The sequence below is a fragment of the Mycteria americana genome, chromosome 6, assembly GCF_035582795.1.
Source record: "Mycteria americana isolate JAX WOST 10 ecotype Jacksonville Zoo and Gardens chromosome 6, USCA_MyAme_1.0, whole genome shotgun sequence".
Taxonomy (NCBI): Eukaryota; Metazoa; Chordata; class Aves; order Ciconiiformes; family Ciconiidae; genus Mycteria; species Mycteria americana.
In genome coordinates this window covers 37,030,335-37,055,268 of record NC_134370.1, presented here as the reverse complement: position 1 = coordinate 37,055,268, position 24,934 = coordinate 37,030,335, and the positions used below count along the sequence as shown (strand labels likewise).

General features: G+C 37.1%; 2 protein-coding genes across 3 annotated transcripts in view; one reads left to right on the top strand and one right to left on the bottom strand.

Moving 5' to 3' along the window:
- Positions 1–24,934, top strand: part of CTNNA3 (catenin alpha 3) — a 555,174-nt gene that overhangs the window by 150,637 nt on the left and 379,603 nt on the right. The gene's annotated exons all lie outside the window — the stretch shown is intronic.
- The window catches only part of LRRTM3 (leucine rich repeat transmembrane neuronal 3), a 90,511-nt gene continuing 69,141 nt past the window's right edge, over positions 3,565–24,934 (bottom strand). The window contains exon 2 of the mRNA XM_075505309.1: positions 3,565–3,817. Within this exon, the coding sequence (XP_075361424.1) occupies positions 3,608–3,817 (210 nt within the window). The 3' untranslated portion in view covers positions 3,565–3,607. The remainder of the gene's footprint in view (positions 3,818–24,934) is intronic.

Genomic DNA, 24,934 nt, shown 5'->3' with positions numbered 1-24,934 from the left:
AGCTCTCAGATCCCTTGCGAATAGTTTGTACAATGCCTTATACTGCAAATTTTGGTTACTTTTTAATTGAAACAGTCCTTTACTTTCTTGTATAGATGTTATTTTGGTATCTGTTTTTTTTTTTTATATACTATCTTGAGACATATGTAGTAATTTGTCAGATTAATCATTAATCTTCCTATAAACCTTCTTCTTTAGATAGGACCTCCGTTCAGATACTTGTGCTCAATTTCCTAATGGGTGTTTCAACCCTGTAAATTGCTGTACAAGCATGATCCACTGATGGATGGTGTGAATTGTTGCTTGTAGCTAGATTTAGTTTTAAAATTGTCTGGGGATTTCTTATTGATAGAGGTTATACTCTCTATCAGTTTGTATTTTGCAAGCATAATGAATTCACCCAGCTTTTTCTTGATAAAATGATCTACCAGGGTATGGTGGTGTCACTTAACCGTAAGACTGAGATTGATGCTGTTGGCTACCTCTATTTCTGGTTTATGGATCTTATTACAAAGGGAAATGATATATGAAAGTGACCCTCTGTAAATAAATATTTGAACCCATAGGCTCAGCCTACTTTGTTCCTGCTAACTTGTGGCTTAGAAGACTGGGGCTTTATTAGGTGATACTTTTTTGTTTTGTCCACATAACTAGAGCATTTCCTATTTCTGTGCACTCCGAGTCAGTTTATAGCTGGCAATAATCTGTTGGAAAGCAGGTGTACACACACTAACATAGGACCTTAGGAGTGTGTCCTTGTTTGGGTTAGCTTAACCTAGATTTTTTTCATGATACGGGTTTTTTAGGGAAGGTACCTACCTGCCATCTAGTTTTCTTGAAGACATCCATCTTGTTGAGAATAGCAGATTTCGGCTTGATGTAGTCCATTAAAGAAATGGTATCCAGTTACATGTATGGAAATGTATGTTTTAACACTCTAGATTTGGAGTGGGCATGTATTCCACTGCTGCTTTGGGCCCTGGGATGTTGTATCTGTCTTTCAGAGCACTGGAGTGGGCCCATTGGGGGTTACAGAGAGCCTAGCACTACAAATGCCCAGGAAGTTGATTGTGATAGTATAGCAGACCTGTGAGGTGCAGAATCGCTGCTACTTCTGTGACCCTGCTATTCTACCATTTGTCTGTTGATATGTTGGTCTGAAACTACAAGCCTTTCAGGAGAGGTCCAAGACAAACCAGATTCATTAATGTATGCTTCATTATTGAGGCAAAGAAAGAGAAGGAGAAACTTTTGTGTGTACGTGAATATACACCCAGTTGTGCTGGTTTAACCAGGTATGTCAAAAAGATTTTGTGTCTCTTGGCATAAGAAAATATTTTATCATGTTTCTTAGTCTAAGTTCAGTAGAGTGTCTAACCTTGAAAATATTCATGTCGTACAGTTCTCCATAAATTAGAAGTACATGGAGCCTTTGAACACTTGTGCATTTTGAGTAACTGCATCAGTGCCACGACCACGTTCACGCACCATAAATATTTGAGGGCAGTGGGTCAAGGTAAAGAACAGCAAGGACAGAGTTAGAAGAACTGAAATAATCTTTTGGGAGAAGGGTATTTGATCCTGATGGCTCAGGCCTTCTATTATGATCAGAATGCCTAAACATTAAACCTTAAAAACAACTTTGAAATGAAGCAGTTAACTTCTTCCTGCAGTACAAAAGTCACTTGACTCCAGAAAGACACCTGCATTTTTGGTTTCATTTTATAATTAGGAAAATGTATTTTCAAACTGTGCATAGTAAAATTCCAGCACTGTAGAAGATGACCAGAAATTCAAGAACCCATGTAGTAAAGAAACAAGAAACTGAAGTGTGGAGGTTTTAAGATGAGTCTTAAAAAGACAAGTAATGCTTTGAGTAGCAAATAATTTATGCAAAATATGTTACAAAATCTAAGATGCTAAATAAATAACCAATACAATGTATTCTGTTTTGACACTTTGTTTCCACTTAAAAGATAGTGAATGCAGATTCATGTTAACAATATTTTGAAGCTATTTTTCGTTATATTTGCTTTATATTTTGTACAAACAGTTGAACTGTAATTTTAAATTTCAGTCTTCTGCTTTGAAGCTACACGAAAATATGGTGGGATAAACATTCAGAAAAATAGATTTGTGGTTATATAATTTCTCTTTATTATAAAAAAGTTGCTTCACCATATGAAACTTTTTTCTCCTATATTTTGGAAGGCTTGTGTTCCCTTTTATATTTCACCAAGTTGGCATGATATAATGTGTTTTTACTTTCTGTAATCTTTTATGATTACAACGTGAGGGTAGTATTATAAAAGTTATTCTCATACAGTATTGAGAAGTCTTGAAGATTTAAAACCGAAGAATGGGATATAAGAATGCTTCAATCCAGATATTAAATGGTAGGCAAATAAGCAATGTAGTAATTGTTAAAGACTTAATACTACATTTTTTTTTTTATTTAAAGGTTTTGGGTTTTTTTTCTTAGCTTGATGTATCATAATGTTAAAGGATTATTAACCTTTACCATTTGGTCTGAATAACTATATTTTTCAGCAAAGTAGAGGTTTCTTACTTTTGAGTAACATTTTACATTCTAGGAGTAGTATAACTCTAAGGGCTTATTTCTGTTGCCACTTCTGTCAGCAGCTATCTTTGACAGAAGTAGATTTTGGGCCCACTTGTCTTTAAGTAGAAATACAAATGCCTGATTTGGCAGGCTATACTTTCACAGCAGATTTTGTAGACAGCTGCCTATTGAAGTCTCCTCTCCATATTGTCTTCCAGAACAGTGAGAACTGTTCTCCATATTGTCTTCCAGAACTTTACCAGACATCATCAGCATCACCCAACAGTTGCATACATAAACTTTGTTGTTAAAATATATCTGTTTATCATTACTTTTTTCTGATTTAGAAATCAGGCTGTATTTCAAGGCAACAGGTAAGTTTTGAGGAGAATTGTTAATTTTTTTTTTTTTGATTTTCATTTATAAGAAAACTTGGCTATGTATTTCAAGAATTTCTTAGAAGTCTGAATAGTTAAACCCTCTTTTTGGTTAATGCATTACTTCTGGAACCAGTAGACAAAATTCTACACATTAAACACGGTAAAAACGGTGCATATTCTGCAAAGGACAGAATTTTAGATTAAAGTTTTCTGGGCACAAAAGCAGTAACAAAATGATCCCTACAAAACAGAGTAACTTAATAACACAAGAAATAACTTTTGTTAATTTGAAACTTTAGAAACTGAAACTTGAAAAGTAAGATGTAATTAAATTATGGTACTGTACATACCAGCTGTTCTTGGTAATTGAAACTTTACAATATGAAAAATACATTACATCTGTACAGTTTATACAGGTAGGTAGGATGAGTTTTGAAAAAGATTCACTTTAAGGGTCATACTCTGAAGTCAAAAAAATACTGCACAACTTAACTAATTACAAATTGTAGACTTGAAACAATTAATCTTTGTGATTCGTTTTTAATTTGAACAGGGATCCTAGAATCCATAATATTATGTCTTCTCACTTCTGTCCATAACGTTACATAGAATTTGGTTGCAGCCTCTGCTACAGGAAAAAATATGACAACAACAAAAAAACCAGTTAAGCCAGCTGCTGACTGTGTTCCTTGATTCGTGCTGTTGTTGTTATTGTGCTCAGATCCAGATCAGTTTCTAGGTGTGTTTCCACTGTTTCTTCCTGGTTATTCGAGTCATAGGGCTTGTGAGCAAGCAGTTCGTGATGTACTCCACAGTAACTTATCGTGGGCTGATCATAGGCAAGAAATGTTGACACATTCATGGACAATGGTATCTAGGGGAAAAAAAAAAAAAGAAAAACAGCCAGTTACCAAAAGACATACTCAAATTGTAGTTGCCTGAATTTGATGTTGAAGAAATGGACTGTCTAAAAACATTGGCTAATGCCAAATATAATGCTGCATGTAAAAAAATCTCCTCCTTCTCTCTGTCCCTCTACCCCCTCCACTCCACCCAAACCCTGGTCTTTACTAGGGTATTTTAAGCCTAACCACTACCACCTTTGATTTTGTGGCCCAGGGCTAGGTGTGCGCCTGAATGTGTTTGTGAGGATTAAGATGTGATTGAACTCAAATTATCTTTAGAATGTAATTAGCCTCTGCTGACATCAAATCTATCAGGGAGGAGAAAGAGGCGTGACTCAGTTGAGGATATACAGAATACTTGATGGAATTTAAATGGCTTTTCAAGTTTAAGAGTGGTTAGTGGATCTTGCTTGAATACATCAGTGGGTGTGAGGCCTTTGGTCTGCTGGGAAATACTCACAGATGGCACGTTTCCTACTACTTATAGCATAAGCATCGATTTGAATCTAGCAGCTTTCAGTAAATATTGGACCATGGTAGATGATAGCTTCATCCACTGTTATGCTATGGTAGCTCTGGAAGCTTCACTATTGCAGGTTTAACTCAAATGCTTTAGGCTGAAAAGTTATTAAATATTTTTCACTATTTTCTTGGGGATTTTGAACACACTTCAGCATAGAATTACTTACAATACGCTGTAGAATGAGAGGTGAAATTAACACAGATTTTGAATTGTATGTATTTGTACTATTAGATTTATTTTTATATATATTAAGAGAATGGAAGGATGAAAAAGGTGACTATATTGTAATGGCTGTCATGCATTAAAGTATTTAAAAATCAGATTTCCAGTCTGTTGTAAAACTAAAGGGAACAACTTTTATTTGTGACTTTTATTATTCTCTTGTTATTTTGAAGACTGACTGAAATGTAATAAAACTAAATATGAAGACAGGTAATATTTAAAAGTATTTTAATTTCAAATATGAATTAATACAAAACAAAACTGTTTCTCATTAGTGCAACTGGTTGATGCATTTGGATGTCCCACCTGTACCTCTGCATGCTCATGACAGCATGTTGGAAGTCCCATTAGAAACATTGCTCATATGCTATCCAAAACATGGAGATAGACTGAAAAATATAAGCAAATGGATAACTTTTCTACCTACATATGAAATAGCGATAGCTCATGAAGAGCTAAATAACATTCAGCTTAGAAGATGGATGTATGTAGCATCTCATGTGGATCACACAGTCTGAATCGGAAGAATATCAGTTAAACCTGTGACAAAACTGTATCTTCATAGGATAGAATCAGAAAACCAGTGGAATGTATTTTTTTCTATCCTGACTCTGGTATTTGAAAGCTTTAAGCTTAAAGACACCATACTGTATCATAGGTGTCTGGTGATCTGTACCTCTTTACTCACAAAAATTCATGAGCTCTCTCAGCATTTCATGTAGCCACATGGGGTGTTTTGTTTTTTTTTTTTTTCCCCCCTCATGATGAAACACTGGATGAACACCTCAGGCTTTCTTAAAATAATGAGAAGACTTTACCTGAGGAAGAACTCTGGCATTTTAAATACATGCAATAAGAAGAAATGCTCTACGTTTTTCCCCCTTCATAAACACTAACAGTTATATTTTCTTAAACTATTGGACATTTCCTTTTACAGCTCAAAATGTATTTCCTAACCTAATTTCATGAATACGGCACAATATTGGATGGTGTCACCGTAGGCATGGATTACTTTTGGAGGCTGCAATGCAACGAACATGTACTGTCTCCTGCAGCTTTGCTCTCATGATGGAAGAAAGGCTACAGTATTACGCTATGTCCCCATCATTACAGTGATCACATCCAGAACACTGGCCCCTGAGGGATGTCCTCAAGTAGCAATTTCAATACAACCAACACAATTCTTAAGCCCTACTGTAACCAGGACTGACCCCCTCCCTCACAGGTTGATCGTGCCTTCAGTTCCCATGGTACTGTAGGGTAAAACCATCTCTGGTCCTCTTTGTACCTAACCTAAAGACTGCCATAAATTCTGGAGATGGGATATAAGTAAAACCACTTCCATCTCCATCCATGTTCTGTTGACCAGACGTAAGTGCCTGAGAGAGATACAGAATTTCTTGCTGAATTAACCACCTTAGTAAACAGTGAGGCTAGAAGGCATGAGATGTTCCAAAGAGTGTACAAAAAGGAAAAATGGCATAAAGGCTCTGGCTGTCCAGGGAATCATGTAGATGTGCTGGTACTTACTTTTTCTCTGCCCACTCAGCTAATTTAGCCATATTTGCATTGCCCCTTTTTTACAGGAGAAAAAGGTGGTGAATGGCCTTGAATCACTAATGCCTATCCACACTTCCATGGAAACCAGACAACCAGACAAAATGTTCTACAATCTGGCTTCAAATGTGCTGTTACCCACATTTTGGTTGGAATGGTCAATGAAGAGATATTTAGTGCCACATCTATCAAAATAGAAGATATGGGTTGACATGCTTCATAAAATTTAAAATCTGTCTCTGTGTGTTTGGAATGAGAGCTGAGGCTTGCATACATTTTTGAAAAAGGTTTGTTGTATGTATGTTGGACTGGAAAAAGTGTGTGTGTGTTATGATCTTAATCCCTGGTGATGTTCTCAATTGCCTTTTTTCATATATTTTTCATGTAATGTATCTAAATTGCTGACATTTGATCATATTCTGTTTTCAGCAACATCAGTATAGAAAGAAAGCAGAAGGGAGGAAAGGAGCACTTTAACTGCTTCAGACCTATAGTCAGAAACAAGCTGATTATGGTTATGGGCTTGTTCTAATTTCTTTCTGATGCTGACATGATGGCCGTGCAATAAAGCAACTCTACAGGAGGTTGATCAGCAGTGTAAGGTGGACTAAGCAAACTGTATGTGCAGTTGCCATGAAATGGACACAATTGCATACATGCATTCTTACATGCATACACATACAGGCCTGAGTGGGAAGCCACATAGGAGGAGATCTAAGGCCTAGCTAAGATTAGAGAAACACAACAACTTTTGGATTAATGACATTTTCCTTAGTCTGGTAAAGTTTCCTTTCTGAATAACATTAGCTTGTGTGGTTCTCCATTGCTGTTTTCTGAAGTGATGTATGAAATTGTGTTGGCAATTCTACCTTATTCTGGGCAAATATGAACCAGGAATGATGGCAGATTCAGAAGAATCTGCACTGGTTCTCTTGTAACCAGGTCATTCCTGTAGAATGCAAAATCTGCACCTTTTAGAAAATCAGTGATATTCAGACCGGTTATAAAATCTCCCAGATAGTTTCTTCTGACCTACTCCTTCTCTCTTGCTGCATCTTTTTTCCCTCCTTAAGTGTGTCCCCTTCTGTCTCTATTTCCTAGAATGGTCAGGATCTGACCACCTGCCATGTTTCTTCTTAGTGTAAGTGTTTGAGGAAGGAAACTTCCTGGTCACTCCAGTTCATACTGCAGCTTATTTGTAACCATCCGGTGAAGCCGCTACCAACTGCTGCTTTATTGCTGTCCAGGTGTGCTGGATCACTTTGGGCTTCTCAGGTTACAGTCCTGGAACAGAGATGTCAACCTTCATGGCATGGTAATTAAACAAGGAACATCCTTGTTTGTATTTCCTCCTTTGCATTTTTCCTTCCTATTTTCCTTCTGATAGTGGTATGTGTCTCAGTAAAAGTTCTGTCTCTATAAACCTCCTGTTCTTTGAACTTTTCTTTAAATTCAAGTAAGTAGTACCACAGCGTTTGTAATGATAGGTCTCATCTCTTTGACACCAATTCTGGAGTAAAAAACACTGCATTGTTTAATTACTAGTGATGTGTGAACTTCATATTGTTGGGAGTTCAGGTTCAGATGAGCATCCAAAAAGCCTCGGCTTATCTCAGATTTACAGTTCAGAAGCCTTAAAATTCCAATTACTATTCAAGGAAGCATCTGTCCTGCAAGCTGAAGTTCATTGCATAGTATTAAATTTCTGTGCAGTGTGTGTGGGAAAAGTTCTAGCAACCCTGTGTCTTTTCAGTAAGGAAATCTAAAACTCCGGACTTGTTTTACATGTAGCTAAAAGGTTGCATTTACAAAACTGTATGGCAAACCAGAATTTAAAAAAAAATAATTTTGTTCAGTCCTGACAAGAATTTAAGCCAGTGTTTGGGATGTTGATGTTACCACAGATTAAAAAGAAAGTTTGTGGTGTTTTTTTTTTTTTTTAAATGAGACCGAGAATTTGGTTCTGGCTTGTCTCTAGCAATTACAGAGATCTGCAGGAAGTAGGTTATTTTATCCAGACTGCAGAAGTATATTCATGTATATTCACTACTAAACAGATGTGAACTGGCTGGGGCGGGGGAATGCTTCTAGCACAGATGAATATCTTGGCAGCCAGCAAAGATGGGAAAGGTTCTAGCAAAGCTGTACAGCATTTATTAAGCTTCTGGTGTTGTGGCTGTGTTCTTATCTGATTGCTTGACCTTGGCTTGGGTTTCATAAGAAACAGAATTGCATTTTTTTCTGAATTTATTGTATTTAGAATTAGAGGTAATATTTTCAGCCTAAGGATTTTGACATTTTGTTAAATTTAATGGACATAGGGTGTTCAAACCTCCTGGGGGGGATTTCAAGACTCAGCCATAGAATCCTGGAAATGAAAGCTTGGAAACTAAAGGCATAAGGTCATAGCCAAAGATCTGGAGTGGCTTAAGAATGTAGGCATGGGAAAATATGATAGGGCAAAGGAATATTATCGATGGAGATAGCAGAGATAAGGAGCTGAAAAACAGAAGATCATGAACAGGAGGGATGAAAATAAGTAAACCAGGTTGTACACTGAAATAGGAGAATAAAATGAGCTGAAGGATGGAAGCAATAGAAGTGGTGGAGCCGTGATATATAATTCTGAAAATATACAGAATATAGGAATGCCATTACAACATAGGCATAGGAATATAATATATCAGCATATGGTCAACATATGAGAATTAAATCTATTTCATATAGAAGTCAGTGGAATTTTGCTGTTGGCTTCAGTAAAAAGAAAAGGAACAAGCCCTTGTAATATATACCAGGGAACCATAAAGGTTTTATTGGCATGAATCAAAATTAAATGCTGTATTCATGGCCGCTGTGAAGAATCCTGTTATTTCAAATGAACCTCAAAACAAACCTGATACTTCACCATCCATTAGTTTGTCTTTGTGATGTATTTGCCATATTATTTAAATTTATTGGAGGTTAAATTTTGACTAGTACTATTTTTGAATCCTTATGCATGTAAAACAGAAAAAGGCTTGGAAGGACTAAAATACCTTGGGTTTATTAGATAGAGAATACATTAGAATAAATTATAATTAATGTATTTAAGAAATCTTATCTAAATTGGCTCTTTCATGAATCTTAACAACCTGATTTCAGACTTTGAATTACAAGTCAAGGCAGTTTCTGTGTTCATTTGGGAACCCCCTGAATTCCTAGTTTCGCTCCTGTTTCCTATACCTGTGAACCTCACTGCTGAATGTTGTTCTCAGCAAAGCATCACTGAACCCATTTTATTCATATTTACTAGCCAATATTTCCAGGATATCTTGGATCTTCTCTAAATACCCCTGTTTCCCACAAGCTTTCTTATTTGCAAATCACTTGTCAAATTGTGCTTTGTTTTTGCTACCTCTGTTTTCTCAGTGCCCTCTCAACTTCCCAGCTTGCCTACTCCAAACTTCATTATGCTGTTCTCTTTAGCACGGTCAGACACCTTTACCTGTTTTCCTCTGTCACCCTCTGTCCTATTTTCCCATATTTCTCATCTGCATGTTTCCTATCTTGTCCCCTGCTTTTCCCTTCCATTTCTCTAAGTCTTTGCTTCACACAATGCCTGGTGACTTCTGCATCTGCCTTTTGCTCTCCAGTGACTCCATCCCTCTGCTAACCCACTGGTTCTGTCCTCTGGCCTACCCCAAGCTCATTCCACTGAAATGCATCTTATCCTGCCCTCTCTGAGAGCTGTTTCTTGTAGCCAGAACTACCTTGCATAATGGAAGCTATAGGCACAGTTTCTCAGTTTTTCCCATCTGCCTCTTTTCCATGCTGTCCTCCATAGGTGCCCTTTTGTTTTCGTATGCTACATTGCAGGGCACTGTGATGCCTATCCCAGATTTTACCACAGACCTTTCAGAACATTTTACCCTATGTTCTATGTCCTGGTTTTCTCTCAAGAGGAACTGATTTTCCCCAAATCCTTTTCCATTGCTATCTAACACTGTTACTTCCCTAAGAGGGCTGTATTAACTTGGTTGTTTCTTTTTCTTCTGTTGCTCTAAGATGCAGAGAAAATGCTATGTAAGAGTGTAATCCAAAAAGTGTTGTTCCAGTGCTGCTGGACTATAGCAGTTCTGTGAATTTTTGGACCCATGTTAGAAACTACTTCTTGTTCTGAATGGAGAAAAACAGCTGAATATACACCCCAGGCACAGTATAGTAGCCTTGCAGATACTCTGCTCCTTAATGGTTACTGTTTTCTTCCAATAACCTAGGTAGGTCTTGGAATATTTGAAGTATTTCGCAGGGTTCTGGTTTATTGATAAAGTTGCACAAGAATTACCTGAATATTCATTCAAGCTTCTTAACTAGCTTCTCCTTGAAGCTGAGTCCCTGTTCCTTATGGAGTCTTAGGACAGGAATGTAGCAAGATTGTTCTGTACCTTCGCCTACATCTCCTGCCCCTGCGCCCCTGCGTTTAAATCCTTTCTGTGATTTAGGCAGGTCTTGCAGGTAACAAGTCCCTTATCTTCTCTCTTAAGTAGCATATCCAATGGGTTTCTGTGAAAGCCCTGGAAGTGTCTGGTGTAGGTATAGTTATGAAAAGAAAGTAGCTATCTGATTATGATCTCATCCCATTTCTTTCATTGTCTGCTTCTTCAAGCATGTATTTACTTAAAAGTGCTATGCCGTGAAACAAGGGAGATAATTAACCTCAAGCTTTTGTTAAACGAATAGATAAACCTGTTATAGCCAATTTGCGACAGTCATGGATTTACAGTTCAGATCCTCCTAGCTCCTCTCCAAAATGTAACTCAGCCATGGGGGTAAGGTTACTGGAAGTTACTTTTTGTTGGTGGTGGTATTTGCATACACTGTGACGAGGCCTCACTGTAAGGCAATCAGTACTGCGGATTAAATTGTGGTCCCTATGAAGTGCTGAAAATGCATGACGGCAAAAATTGCTAGTCACTTTTAAAGATCTTAGTTTTTCTTTAAACTTCTAAATTCTTAGGTGGTTGTTCTTTAAAACTTGTGTCTGCATATTTCAACCTTTCAAAGTCCAAATGCTAAAGGCCTGGGAAAGGGCAATGTCTTGTTAGATCAGCTGGTGAGAACTTTGGCATGAAATGTCACAAGGCATTGGCATTAACTCACCCAGCTTTGCTTGTGAATGGCAGGGAGGAGTTGTGCAAGTGAAGGAATGCAAATGGAAGGATGTTTTCAAGCTTTTTCTGCTTCTCTCAAAATTCATTTCTACTCAGTTCAGGCTGTAGTTAAAAACCTACCAAAAGTGTAAGCAGTAACAATAGCTTTCATCCAATAGCAAAATTTTTCTTCACACAAACGTTAAGTTAATGCCCTCTTGGTGAAGGACAATTGTGTTTCCTGTTCAAAGGCACATCTGTCCATATGTTGTACGGGATTTCAACAGGAAAATTTCTTTTCTGTTGTTCAAGAGCACTTGCTTTTCTTCTGCTATGATTTTCCTTCTCTGCAGTAAATCTGGGCAATAAAGTATAGTAGTGATAGGTTTCCATGTGCTCTGCTTGGGTTTGGTAATTTTTCTATTCCAACAAGTTAATCTCTGGTTACCTAAATTGGGGTCCCACACTGTGAGAAATAATGCAACCAAAACCAAACATGCATTACTATGCATCTGCTTTGTGCCTGGTCTTCACTGCCATGTTAGACTAAACATGTGTCCTAACTGTACATTCTTATCAGAGAAAGACAAGAGTGAGGAAGCAAAGGATAGATGAGAGGTCTGCATCACATCTGTATTTTAAGCTTTTTAAACCATCTGTTCAGTCCCACTGAACATGAGGACCAGTTGTCTCCATGGCAATACAAGAAACATATTATTTCAAAGCTCCTATTGAGTAGCTGCTGCTTCTAGACTTTACTTGTTCTAGTGGCTGAATGCCCTGTGTTTATATTGATACCAAAAAAGAAAATGCTTTACTAAATGTGTGATTAGAATTATAGTCTGTCAGTAATACTATTCTTATCTGTTCAATATTTAACATGAGTTTTAAGTAATTTATGATGCAGCATATTTCCTAGGAGAGGAGGATGGTGTTAAAAAGTAAAAATCACCTTTAAAAACAAAGGCCAGTACTTCAGAACCTTTGTGTTGCATGTCGGACATGTAAACAGTAAGCTGCTTTTTTTCTGAGGGATGGGAGAGGGTACAGAGAACATTCAACCACTATTGGGTTCCATGAAAAAAACATGCATATTTTTTCTAGTTATATCAATGTAGATTTGGTATCTTAATTTTAAAGTAGAAGGAATTGGCAAAAATTTTTCAGCAAGTTGAATATACTAGTTTTGACAATGGCCTTTACCAGTTTTTGAAATGCCAAAGTGAACAGCTGCTAACAGCTGCTACAGAATATCACCCCTTTCATTTTATTTTTAGGAAGTAGAAGATAAGGAAGAGGAGGAAACAGAACTAAAAAGGTTTTATTTTTCATTCTGATTCAGTTCATTGGGGTTCAGACTAAGAAATAGGGAGCTGTGGTTTCCTAGTTGCTGGACATTTTGTCTTGCATGTTGTTAGTTTTCTCAAAATTTGAACAGGGTGACATTTGCTTAACATCTTTCCTTCCTGAAAAGAATGTGACATTCGTGGGATGAGAACAACTTGTGACTTGATTAGCTTTAATTGCTTGCTTGGCTTTGAAAGCAGTATGTATTACATTTTATTTTAGTTAGACATTCATGTTAGCTATTAAAGTTAAAAAATGAACAAGTTATAAATACTGTTCTGCCTGGCAAGGTAAATATCTGCCCTGCCTTTTTGATTTTTTTTTTTTTAATTTGTTTGTGTGTGTGGGTTCTTTTGGTTTGGGTTGGTTTTTTTTGGTTGGGGTTGGTTTGTTTGTTTTTTACTTTAACAGCCTGCACTTTTGGATTTTTTTTTTTTTAAATAACAGTCCTTCAAGTTCTAATGTAGTAAATTGAATTAGCAAAGTAGGTATGAGAGTGTATGATTATGAGTAAAAAGTTATCCTTTCAGTTGATGCATTGTTTGAAATATGCTTCATAATATTTAATAATGAAGTGTATATTGCTCTAAAGTATTTCTAAAAATGTTATTACAGTTTGGTCCGTATCTCTTGAGCACTAACCTTTTTATGTTTCTCATTTGTATACAAAACTTGGTGTTTATTGATAGGCTGTGAAGGCATAATTACTGAAGTATCTTTTAAAAAAGACACCTCTGAACTTTGTGGGATTAAAAGTAAATCAACACAGATAAAGCTTTTACTTTAGATGCTGGATAAATGATGGATTCAGTTCCAAGTATTAGATAGCAAGCATTTGTTACATATAGGAAAAGCTAGCTATTTTTGTCTTAGTAAAGTTTGTTGCAGCTTGGAGAACCTGACCATCATACTGTATCTTAGTTATAATTCATTATTTAGCAATCAGTAGATAATCTCAAAATATGAAGCATTTGCATGAATAAAAAAGATATGAAAAAAGACACCTTTGAAAAGTAAATCATGTGTTTGTAGAGATGTCTCAAAGAGAATACATTTGTAAGCCACACATATGTAGGTAGATGTGTATATATTGTACGCATACACTTATAAGTCTTGTGGACAAACCCTAAAAGAGGTCAGTGCAGCTCCTTTCCTTCTCCTCTGAAAGTTTTAGAATACTAAAAAGGAAACTAGAATTTATTGGTATGTGTAGAAGGAAAAGGAGCTGAATGAAAGGAACCAATGAGATTAGTTTGATTTATATTATAGATTCGTTTCATATTTAGGGGAGGTCTAGCTCCCTTAAAAAAAAACCCTATTGTATCATAAAGTTGAAGAAACAACTTATTACAGTTAAGTTTAGAAAAACTTGTCCAAGCCATGCTTAGTTAAACGTTAGAGTGCCTTGTTTAGTTAAATACCCTAGGGCCTGGTCATGCAGGATGTCTTGCAGAAACCAACGGGAAGACTTTTTGTTTAGGAGAGCTCTGTGGAGAGTAAGGTCTGTGCATGTGTTGTGGTTTAACCCCAGCCAGCAACTAAGCCCCACACAGCTGCTCGCTCACTCACTCCCTGCTGGTGGGATGGGGGAGAGAATCAGAAGAGTAAAAGTGAGAAAACTCATGGGCTGAGATAAAGACAGTTTAATAAGTAAAACAAAAGCCATGCACACAAGCAAAGCAAAACAAGGAGTTCATTCACTGCTTCCCATGGGCAGGCAGGTGTTCAGCCATCTCCAAGGAAAGCAGGGCTCCATCACGCGTGGCCGTTACTTGGGAAGACAAACGCCATCACTCTGAGTGTCCCCCCCTTCCTTCTTTCCCCAGCTTTATATGCTGAGCATGACATCATATGGTGTGGGATATCCCTTTGGTCAGTTGGGGTCAGCTGTCCCGGCCGTGTCCCCTCCCAGCTTCTTGTGCACCCCCAGCCTACTCGCTGGTGGGGTGGGGTGAGAAGCAGAAAAGGCATTGACACTGTGTAAGTGCTGCTCAGCAATAACCAAAACATCTCTGTATTATCAACATTGTTTCCAGCACAAATCCAAAACATAGCCCCATACTAGCTACTATGAAGAAAATGAACTCTATCCCAGCCAAAACCTGCACAGCATGGTATTCTGTGGTATTCCTCTTAATCAGCAAGAATCGCTGAAGGGTGGCTATATCCAATATCTAATCAGTTACAGCACAAACTGCAGTTATTTTTACAAATTTTCATTAAGTGTGATTGTTTTGGTTGATAGTTGAACTTTTTGGCCCATCATAGGGTTATAAGTAGGTTTTTTTGAGGACTGTATTCCTCAAAGGTTAGATTTTCATATATTGGATAGGCTTGTGTACAGTGTTATTAATATGATCTTATTTTCTTTATCCTTCTCTAATTATTTTAATGTAACAAGCAATTTTAATATCCCCTAAGTGCTATAACAGGCAATCTCATTACTTTTCATCAGGCTTGTTTATAGAGAAATAAAATAGCAGGAAAATAAATAACACTGAATAAACCAGAAGTTGAAGTATTACCTACTCTGAGTATTCAGAACCACGAGTCAGACACCAAAGAAGTCATGAGCCTACCTTAAGAAAAGGAGGGTGTTTTTGTTAATATAATCTTTAGCTTCTTGTTTACTTTTTGGTGTGTGAGCAGTTGGGGAATATTATATAGCTTGTGTATCTAACTATGAAGACTAGGTTCTAACTTTAGTGAAAACTGAAGTTCTTCAAGCTCCGGTAGTACGGGCTTTAGGAAATATCAGGAAACTTGATAATGCTGACGATATAGATGTCTTCCTTTTTCCACTTTACCTTTTCTTTCTCTGTTATCTCCCAACAGTTAACCTCTTCTTTCTTACTTCTTGTTTTATTGTTTTACCTCTATTTGTCTTTAAGAGGAGGCATCGTTCTTCTTATTAACCATATTAATAATTTCTGTGACCTCTCCATCTTCCACTTGTGTTGGCTGATATTAGTCTATTATCTCATTCACCTTTGCTTTTCTTTGTATTCTACTGTATCTCTTTGGCTGCTTTTCACTAAGGTGCCCTAATGCTCTCTTTCCTTAACTGTCATATCCCAAAATATGCTTTCTTGGCTCTAGGAAAGGAGACAGGAAAGCCTGGTGGTGCTGAGACAAACTCACAGTGAAACCACCTGCTGCAGTTTTAGATTCTGAGCATTAGCTTTTAGCCCTTGACATTTAAACAGTTCTCCTGCTGAATGGACTGTGATTGTGGGTTTCATAGTGTCCAAAGTCTGATCCTGCCAACTGTTGCATGCTGCTGTGACTAGCCTACTAGAATGAGCTGATGAGACATCCACGTAGTTAATCTAGCATTTGTATAAATCGGAGTTGTATGGGCCAACAGATGCCAGGGCCAAAGATTTCTATATCTGAAGGGAAAAGAACTTGTGCTATCTCTGAGAGCAAGGAGGAGGCCTTATTTACACTGCTAGTTTGATTTTTCTCTCTCAAAATTTTGTGTGTAGAAAACTGAGTTGAAGACAAACTTGATGTATTTCATTTGAATTCCACATTACTGATAGCTTGAGATTAAACTGGGGTACCAATTTAAAAACCACAAAAAACAACAAACAAAACCTGATGCTTTCAGTCCTCTTCTCCTGACATTTCTGGACAAGAAGTTTTCCAGTCACATCTATAGCTGACAGAATCCTGTCCACAGTATTCTTGTAACTGAAAAGTCATCACGTGCTCTCAGCAACATAGGTGTGCTGGGAAAAGCCTTCATGGAGATGGAGCCATGCTTAATGCTATTAGCTTAGCTTGTATCGGTCAGGATGTTCTCCAGCTGATGCAGGAGGTCTGCTGTTAGATTGTTCTGGTGAATGTGGTTGCTATTACAGCTCTCTCACCTGACTTTCAGTAATACTGAGGCATTCGATGGTCAGTGATATGCTATGATATCAGAAATATTCCTATGTAATGAAATCTCAAGTCCCAGGAGCCTCTGGAAGTGTGTAAGAAAGGTTAAAAAAACCCCAATAAAGTCCCCCCACCTCAACCTCACCTTACCCTTCTCTGATACCTCTTTGTACTGCTGCATTACTTTGTGAGGCAATGCTGATCAGCACTTGAGGTTGGCCAAAGCATACCTAGATATATATGGTGTGTGTGGATTCATTTAAAAGGCATATCATGAAAATGTCTCTCTCTATGTAGGAAACTACTTATGAAGAATGAGAATGTTAAACATGTGTTTTTTATTTCATTCTCAAGTGTGTTGCAATATAAATTCCTCTTTTTACGTTTTAAACAACCAGTTTCCATGGAGTGGTGTCCTCTTGTGCAGTGTTGTCAAACAAATTAATAAATAAAATTTAAAAATCTAACTTACATTCATAGCTTGCATCAGTTTATGAGTAATATTATTTCAATGACTAATCCAGACATGCCTGTCAGAGATGCAAAACCTACACTGAGAATGCTTCAATCCATTTGCTGTTTTTTATGGTCCCAAAGTTCCTTGAAGTACCTGACTGAAATCCAAATGTGCTCCACATGCTGAGTTTTGCATGTAGATTTTTAAATTAGTTGGAAGATAAAGACAGATTCCCTTGGGATTCAATCATTTGTTAAAGCTTAAATTTTTTTTTTATTGTAGGAAGTGTTTTATTTTTAAAATCTATTTTGCACTGTATAATGCATCTGTTCTCATTGAAAAACTTAGTACATCCTCCACAGAATTCCAGGTATTCTTCTCCCTTCCTTTTCGGTTCCCTCTCCCCATCAAGCTGATAAAAGGCTAGTTTTTGTTTCTGTTGTTGTTGCTCTGAAGTACACTTTGCTGAAGAAGCAAGAGCTGTGAGCTCCTGGCTTGGCTACAGGCAAGTTGGTGTTATTAGTGGTAATTTGCAGCTTTGTGTTACAGTGAGTGTTATGCTGAAACTCAGGCAATGCCAGGACATCACGGAATGGAGGGTGGAGGCAGACAGGTTGAGGGAGGTTAACTTGGGTGTACACAGTCACAAAACAACAGTTAGGGAGCAGGAGTCCTTGTTCTGTGAGGTGGGTTTGTGTTGCTCAAAGAGTACAAGTGAGGAGTGGAAAGAATTGAATCCTCATCTATCTATTCAAAGAATAATTAAAATAGGCAAAATATCAATTCTCCATATAGCTACAACTACACTTTAGTTAAATAACTAGCGTATTGCTCTTTTCTAATTATTTGAACAAGGGCATTTTCCTGTATCTTAAAAAACCCTTTTGAATGATGCCAAAATGCTAGTGCAGTTTTGGCAGAGGTTCTCCTGGAATGAAGTCCTCTTTCTTTGTTAGTGGTAGGAGAATTGACATGTTCACCCAGAGAGAAGAGACTTCCTAAAGGACGTGGGAGAAACAACTCAAAACACAGAAGAATTTCAACCAAAAGTCAAATTTCTAACTGGAAACTTATAAAATTAATAGAGATTAATATATCTAAAAGCAAAAAAAAAAGGGGAAATTTACATTTAATGTTCAAATAAAATACTGCTTTAACAGACTCAGTTCTTAGAATTTACCATGCAATAAGCTGTGTTTTGTTTATTTCTACAAAGTAGTGTAATTTCATAAAACTCATCTGAGTGAAGTATTTCCGATTACATTAGTGAATAAGCTCTGTGTAATTATTTAAGTAAATTAAAGAAAGATCTATGTTAAAAATTGAATTATATTATAACAGAAGGCTAATACCAGATGCAGCTTGAAAAGCAAGAGCAGGGGTTAATATAATTTATCTATCTCATGAATGGGGAGCATGGGATATATGGTTCTTTCAGTTCTCAGGAAAGGTTCTTAATAAGTTCACTGTGTTTACCTGACAAATATAAAATTGTTATTTTCTGATGTGACAGTAGTAATGATATAGCATTTCTTTTCCTTAACGAAGACATCCTCTACATATATTGTTTAACATTTGTGCTAATGAAATAATTTTCTTTTTTTAAACTTCTTTCCCTCTGTGAGTGTGCTTAAGTGGCCTTCATATTATACCACTAGAGACAAAAAGCTCTGTTACGTTCCCAAGCAGTATATGCTAGATTATTTCTATTGATAAGAAGTATTAATATTTGCACTTGTTAAAATATTTATATCATGTGCATCAGTTGCACTCCTCCTAAGATATTTGCGTGGCACTCAGGCTGGATGTTTGTATATCTGTCCATAATTAAACAATTCTTCAATGTAGGACTACAAATTTTGCAGGGCAGGAAAGCATTATTTGGCCAATTTAATATTAATTCTTTTAAAATCCAGGCCAAACATTCAAAGCATAAAGTGGCAGTTTATTGATAGCCAGGCTGTTCATCATCCTCTTCACTCTTAAATGCTGCACTAGTTAGTTACTGTGGCAGATTTTCAGGAAAATTATGGTAGGCAAGGGAGCATAGACAATACACTGTGACAGAGTTAGAGGTGTGCGGGCAAGGGACCAAAGTTGAGTAGAGTAGTTTGGAACACTGGAAAAGTTGCTGTAGACCTTTTTGGTTCATTAAAGATGACCTTAATTGCTGGTTTGCATGGTTCATAGAATTGGGACTGGAATTCAGAGTTTTAGATATCCAGGTGACTCATCTGCTTAGCCCAGTGTGGTAGTTACCAAAAGCCATTAGGAGGCTGCTCTGTTATCTCTGTACAGCTGACTCCTTTATAGCCCTCGTGGTACAGGAGCTTGAATAGGACTAATATAAAAAAGAGCCTTCCTCTGTCTGTATCTGGGTTATTATTCCCCTTCATGGCTTTTTTGACAAGTGGACCTTAAAACCCCATCCTCCTGTTGATACCAGTGGTATTACTTTCAGATTTGTACAGGTAAAGTGCATTTCCCCTTTAAAGAAATCCTCAAGTAGTGAGGGAAATGAAAACTGTTTAGGATATTTATCTAGAGCCAGCCAGTTAAACCCAGTCACTTTGATCTTTTCTAGTACCCAGTCATGCAAATATGTTTACTGTCTTATATTAACTGTGGAAAGAGACATCAATACGTACTTACTGCATAGCTATTTTGGTTAGCATGTTTTCTTTAGGTCAAAATAGAGTCATGTTGCTGTGATAAAAGAAGCAGCTTGTACTATTTTTGGTTTGTGGGTAGGCAGAGGATGGTTCTCTTCAGAACATGCAACCTGAGATATTAAACACTATTAAAAAAGCCCACATATATAGCAGGAGCCCAGCATGAGTTTAAAGGAACACACAAAATGGGTGATGAGCAGCACTGCCAGCACTTCTAACAGGTCTGGCCTGGGGAAAAAGAATGGAGCCTGAATATTTTTGAAACAAGTGAAAATATTACAGAAAATGTAATAAATACATTCCATTTATGTAATTCTGTATGGAAACTTCCATAGAATTTACAAAAGAAGATGTATTTCTGTTCAGATAGCTTATTTGCTGTTAGAAAAAGCGAGAAAACTCTGTGGAAAACAAGACAAATTTAGAGGGCTTAAGAGCTAGGCAGAGTAAACCAGCCCAGCTGTGTGCAAGGAAAAATTAAATACAGGTATGCTAGATGTTCATCAGCCTGCTTGGCCTAGTGTCAGTATTTACTGCCTGCAGGTGGTAACGATAGCAGGGGCAAGAAGGGGAAGACTGTGCTGGTAATAAAGGCAGTTACCCTCTGTATTTGAGAAATAGGAAGATGATGTGTGAGCCATCCATATTAATGGGTGCGTGCATGTTGAAGATAATAAAATAATGCTGCTTTTCAAAATGTTGAGAAATGTACATTCTGAAGCCTGCATGCTCTACCTGCACTAGCTCTAGGCAGCTCCTGATGATAGAATGTGAACTTCCACTTAGATGGAAATTCAAAACACGGAGAGATTTTGGATACACAGTGAATTAGAATCAGAAATAATTTAGGACTTTTGAAGTTTTTCTCGGCACTGAAACATTTTCATTTTGAATTAGAATATTTTTTTCTAACTGTTTTTGTTGCATGCTGTATTAATAATTAAAGTTGCAACGATATGAATTATCAACATTGATTTTTGAAAAGTTAATTAGAGTTTAAAAGTGGCAACAGTGTATTAAAATCATAATGAGAACATTTTGGTCTAATCCAAATGTTCCAGAATTTTTAGTGAAATATTGTGGATAGATTTTCCTTTCTGCATTTCATTAATTGGAATTTTCTGATGGAAAAATCCATCCAGGTGTTTTTGACCAATTCTGAGTATCTTGAGAATAATTCCAAGGATTGGTTCCTTTGCTGAGGCCAGATCGTGCCATTAGCATGATGGTGTTTCCAAAGTACTGTCACATCTCATCTGAGACATCAGATTCAGACACAAAAGGCAATCTGGCAACAATAGATTGAGTTACTAGAAGTGGTAATGCAATGCTTAGTGGCCGTTACTAATTAAAAGACTTAATTAAGTTGTCATGAAAGAATATAGATAATCACTATGTCAGTTCTTCTTTATCATCTGGCTGCTTGAGCAAACCATTGTCTGGTATATATTATGCACCAGTATGTGGCATGGATCCCCTTTTTCTTCCTTTCAATTTCCTTAGGCATTTCTGGGTTCTCTCTTTTGGAGTATAGCGATAACAAACAGGTGCAGACTTTGACTTGTGTTATATGAAGGGCTCTGATGCCACCTATTCTGTATAGTATTAGGAGTTTTAAGGCAAAAGATGTTACGAGTAATGTGGCTTTATGTAATCATAAATTTCTGTTTTAATATTTATTAGCCATAAAGAAAAAAAAAGGTCAGTTAGTATGTGTCACTTCCTTGGAGTGTTGGTTTCTTGCATGGGATTGCTGACGATAGAGTGGTAACAGCTTACTTGCATTTGCTTGACTTTGATTCACAGCTCAAGTAGCGTTTTGTCAGCGAGGGAAGAATAGGATTTTCCTCCATTTGGTTAGTCACCATGGAGTCCTCCTGTGGTTCTACAATCCTAGGCAATACAAGATCACTTCTGAAAAACTGCTTTTGAATTAGAGGATTCTGGCATGCATTTGGACTGTTCCCTGTGAAAGTACTGCATGTTCAAAGTAATGTTTATGGGTCTGATTTTAGAATTCATGCAGCAGAAGCAAGGCCTCATTGACAGAAGGATGTATGAGCTTAAATGGCATTTAAGTGGATGATAATGCACCTAAACCAGAGACAGCAGCCCCAAGTTGTCTTCCTTAGTTTTTTGACCTGTAAGTTCCTGGTGTGCTGCAGTTCAGTGTTATTTATGGACTCAGAACCATCCTAATTTGACCACCAGGGAATCCATCAGCTGTGCTAAGTGGTGTTTGGATCTGGAAGCTGGATTAAGTGGTGCTGAACACTGCAGGAATGGAAGATAGATGTTTGCTTTCAACACTGGTTACATGTGCTGGCAGCACTACATTTCATCCAAAGAAACTGAACAGACCTGAAGAAGGGCCAGTATAGGTGCTTGATGAGCCTATATCTTTTGAGAGACCACTGTGCAGTTCCACAGAGGATTGTCTTGGCTAACTTTACCTCTTATAAAACCCCCTCTAAATCCATCATCTTTGAAAACCTTTGTGTAAAACTTTCATTACAAGAATTTGCATGAGAATGACCAAAACATAATTAATTTCTAGTACAACTTTTTCAAAATCTGGATATGCATGCTTTAATATGCACACCAGATGGGCTGAAAATCTGACCAAATTTCACAATCAGCTGTCACAGGTAACATCTAATTAAATGTACAAAACAAATTTTTAAATATTTGGGCAGAATTTCTTTAGGGTGATTTTAGAATAAAAGATAAATATTTTATATCACTTCAAAAGACAGAGATGTTTTCTGTCTTTTTAAAGAATAGTTTGCTATTTATCATTTTGTTCCTTTTGGAAATGTGCTTCACACATTAAAAATAGATGAACAGAGAACTATTCAGCTGAGCTAACCAAAGACGCAGATGGCTAGTACAGAAATCTGCCAGTCTCTCAAATCTATATTGGAAAATTCCTTATGAAAGACTTTTTACCTTGAAGCTAGTGAAGTTAAATGGAATGGGTCACGTTTGTTTTCTAGCAATGGATTTTACAGTTGTACGGACAAAATTTCTCTAACCTCATGAACGTTAACAACACATTTTATAAATCACATAAGGATTCAAAAGTAGTAGTATTGTTCAAGGAAAGGATTTGATTACAGGGAAGCTAATGTAGATTTCAGTGCTGTTGAGATAGTTCATTTCTTCATGCACTAAGTCTGTGGCACCTGCTCCTAAATCAGGCAGCTGGCTTTGGTCACCTAGAAGTCTACTAGAAGACTTCGTGCCTCCACAGTGGCTTTGTGTCCCAGCCACACAGGCAGGTCCTCGCTTGTAATTTGCCTTCCACAGAGCCATCTGGGCAGCCACAATCTTCGACTTTATCTGCACTCTGGATCTGGCACTGATAGAAAATGGATCTGGAGAAGGAAAAGTGCTGCCCAGAAAAGATTACTTTTTCCTAGGACTATTTCAGGACTTGGTGGAAACTCTTAGTTTGGCACTCTGTTGGAAGAGAAAGGTGATAAAATAATTAGTTGTCATGATTTTTGAAAGATACAGCCAAATTATTGATTGTCGAAGGCACATGCACTAGTTTCACATGTATGAATTTCTGTAGTAAGTGAAGGCTGGCTTGAGGAGGAAGTTACTTTCAAGCAAACTGCTGTGTAGATTGATTTATGCTGCAGTGATTGCCCAAGAAAATGCTCTTGCTTTACTGTCAACACAAGATAATCCTTGGTAGTTAAAGGTACAGTTAAAACAGTACCTTGCATTTTCTCTAGCAATGTTTTCACCATTCCCTAAGGTATCAAAGCCATGTCATATCTGAAGATGTTATCCTTGGCAGTACAGTGAAATGCACTGATTAGACTTCTGGATATCTGAAAATACTGAGCAAAGGTACTCAAGGAAGTAAATCTCTTTGCCTACAGTCCAATGAAAATGCTCTTAAGGGAGTTTCTGCATTACACACTGTGGTACAGAGCTGCTAACTCAAAGCCCAGAAACAATATAGTCACATTAGGTCTGTGTGTCTTAGTAACTCTGCCAGCCCTATTGTCTTTTGTTTATAAGCAAGCTCAGTTGGGGTTGGATTACTTCCTTTCTTCATTGCTCTGTGTTCTACAGTGCAGATTTACATGCAATGTCTTTTAAATCTTGTAACAGTGATAGCTTAAAATTGGCTTATATAGAAATAATAACTTGTGGTTTGAAAGGAAGAAAGCAAAATTATAAAGAACACTGTATTCAGTGTTACTGTTGTCTGGATGTTACTGAGAGAAGGGATGGAAAAATTCTGTTGCAACCTACTCCAGAGATAAGGCGGCAACTTGGAAAGTGTGCAACAAGGAAAGGAGGAACAATTAATTTTAAATTCAGGTTGTATCTGTAAGATATACCCCTCAGCATCCTAGATATAGAGCTTTTTCAGTGCATGCTATTGTTTAGTTTATGGAGCAAATGTAAAAATCACAGTAGAGCTTTCAAAACACTCTATGAATTCATATTCTGAAAATTAGTTATGCACTTTGAATAAATGACACACATTATCTTTTTTGTTCAGAAAGAAAAGCTTTAATGAGCAAAAACCGAGAAGGGTAAAAATTGTTATTTGCCATTCAGAGAAGATACTGTATTGCTGGGCTGATGATTTGCATTAAATTGTTAAGTTCATTTCTTCTTCATGACATGGTCTGTTTTAATCCATAAGAACAATACCTACAACCTAATGGGATTTTCAGTTTCTGAGATTCTTTATGTTGTGTTTTTATTTGATTCGTATGTGGTGCTTTCACACATGTTGTTTGACTAAAAGAAAATGAAGAGACACAAACAAAAAAATATCCTTAAAGCATTCTAGTCTCTATCCTTTATATACCTGTCCTTTCTATTCCTTTCTGCCCCTGGAGATGTTTGAGCAACATGTGTTACTGCTTTATATCACCTCTTTGCTTCCCTGCAGCAAACACATACTCTCTAGACCATAACATTTTTGTTGCATGTGAGAAACCAGATTGTTATTCTTGCTGCATTTACTGTACTTCTTTCACTGATACTGCTCTGCTGCCCCCAAGGTCTGAATGACATTGATCTGATGCTCTCAGCCTAGAAATAAAGCCAGTGTGAGCTGTGCAGAAATCTCATGGCTAGTACAAGGAAATCATTAACTCTTGCAGCTTGTTCGGATAAATAAAGGAAGGTAAGGAAATTACAACTTAGACAAAATATGAGAAGCATGGTGATATTGCTGGGACAGGATCTCCACTAAAAAGCAACACAAATGCATGTATCATAAAGAGAAGGCTATAAAAAGCTAAGCTTGTCTAGCTGTC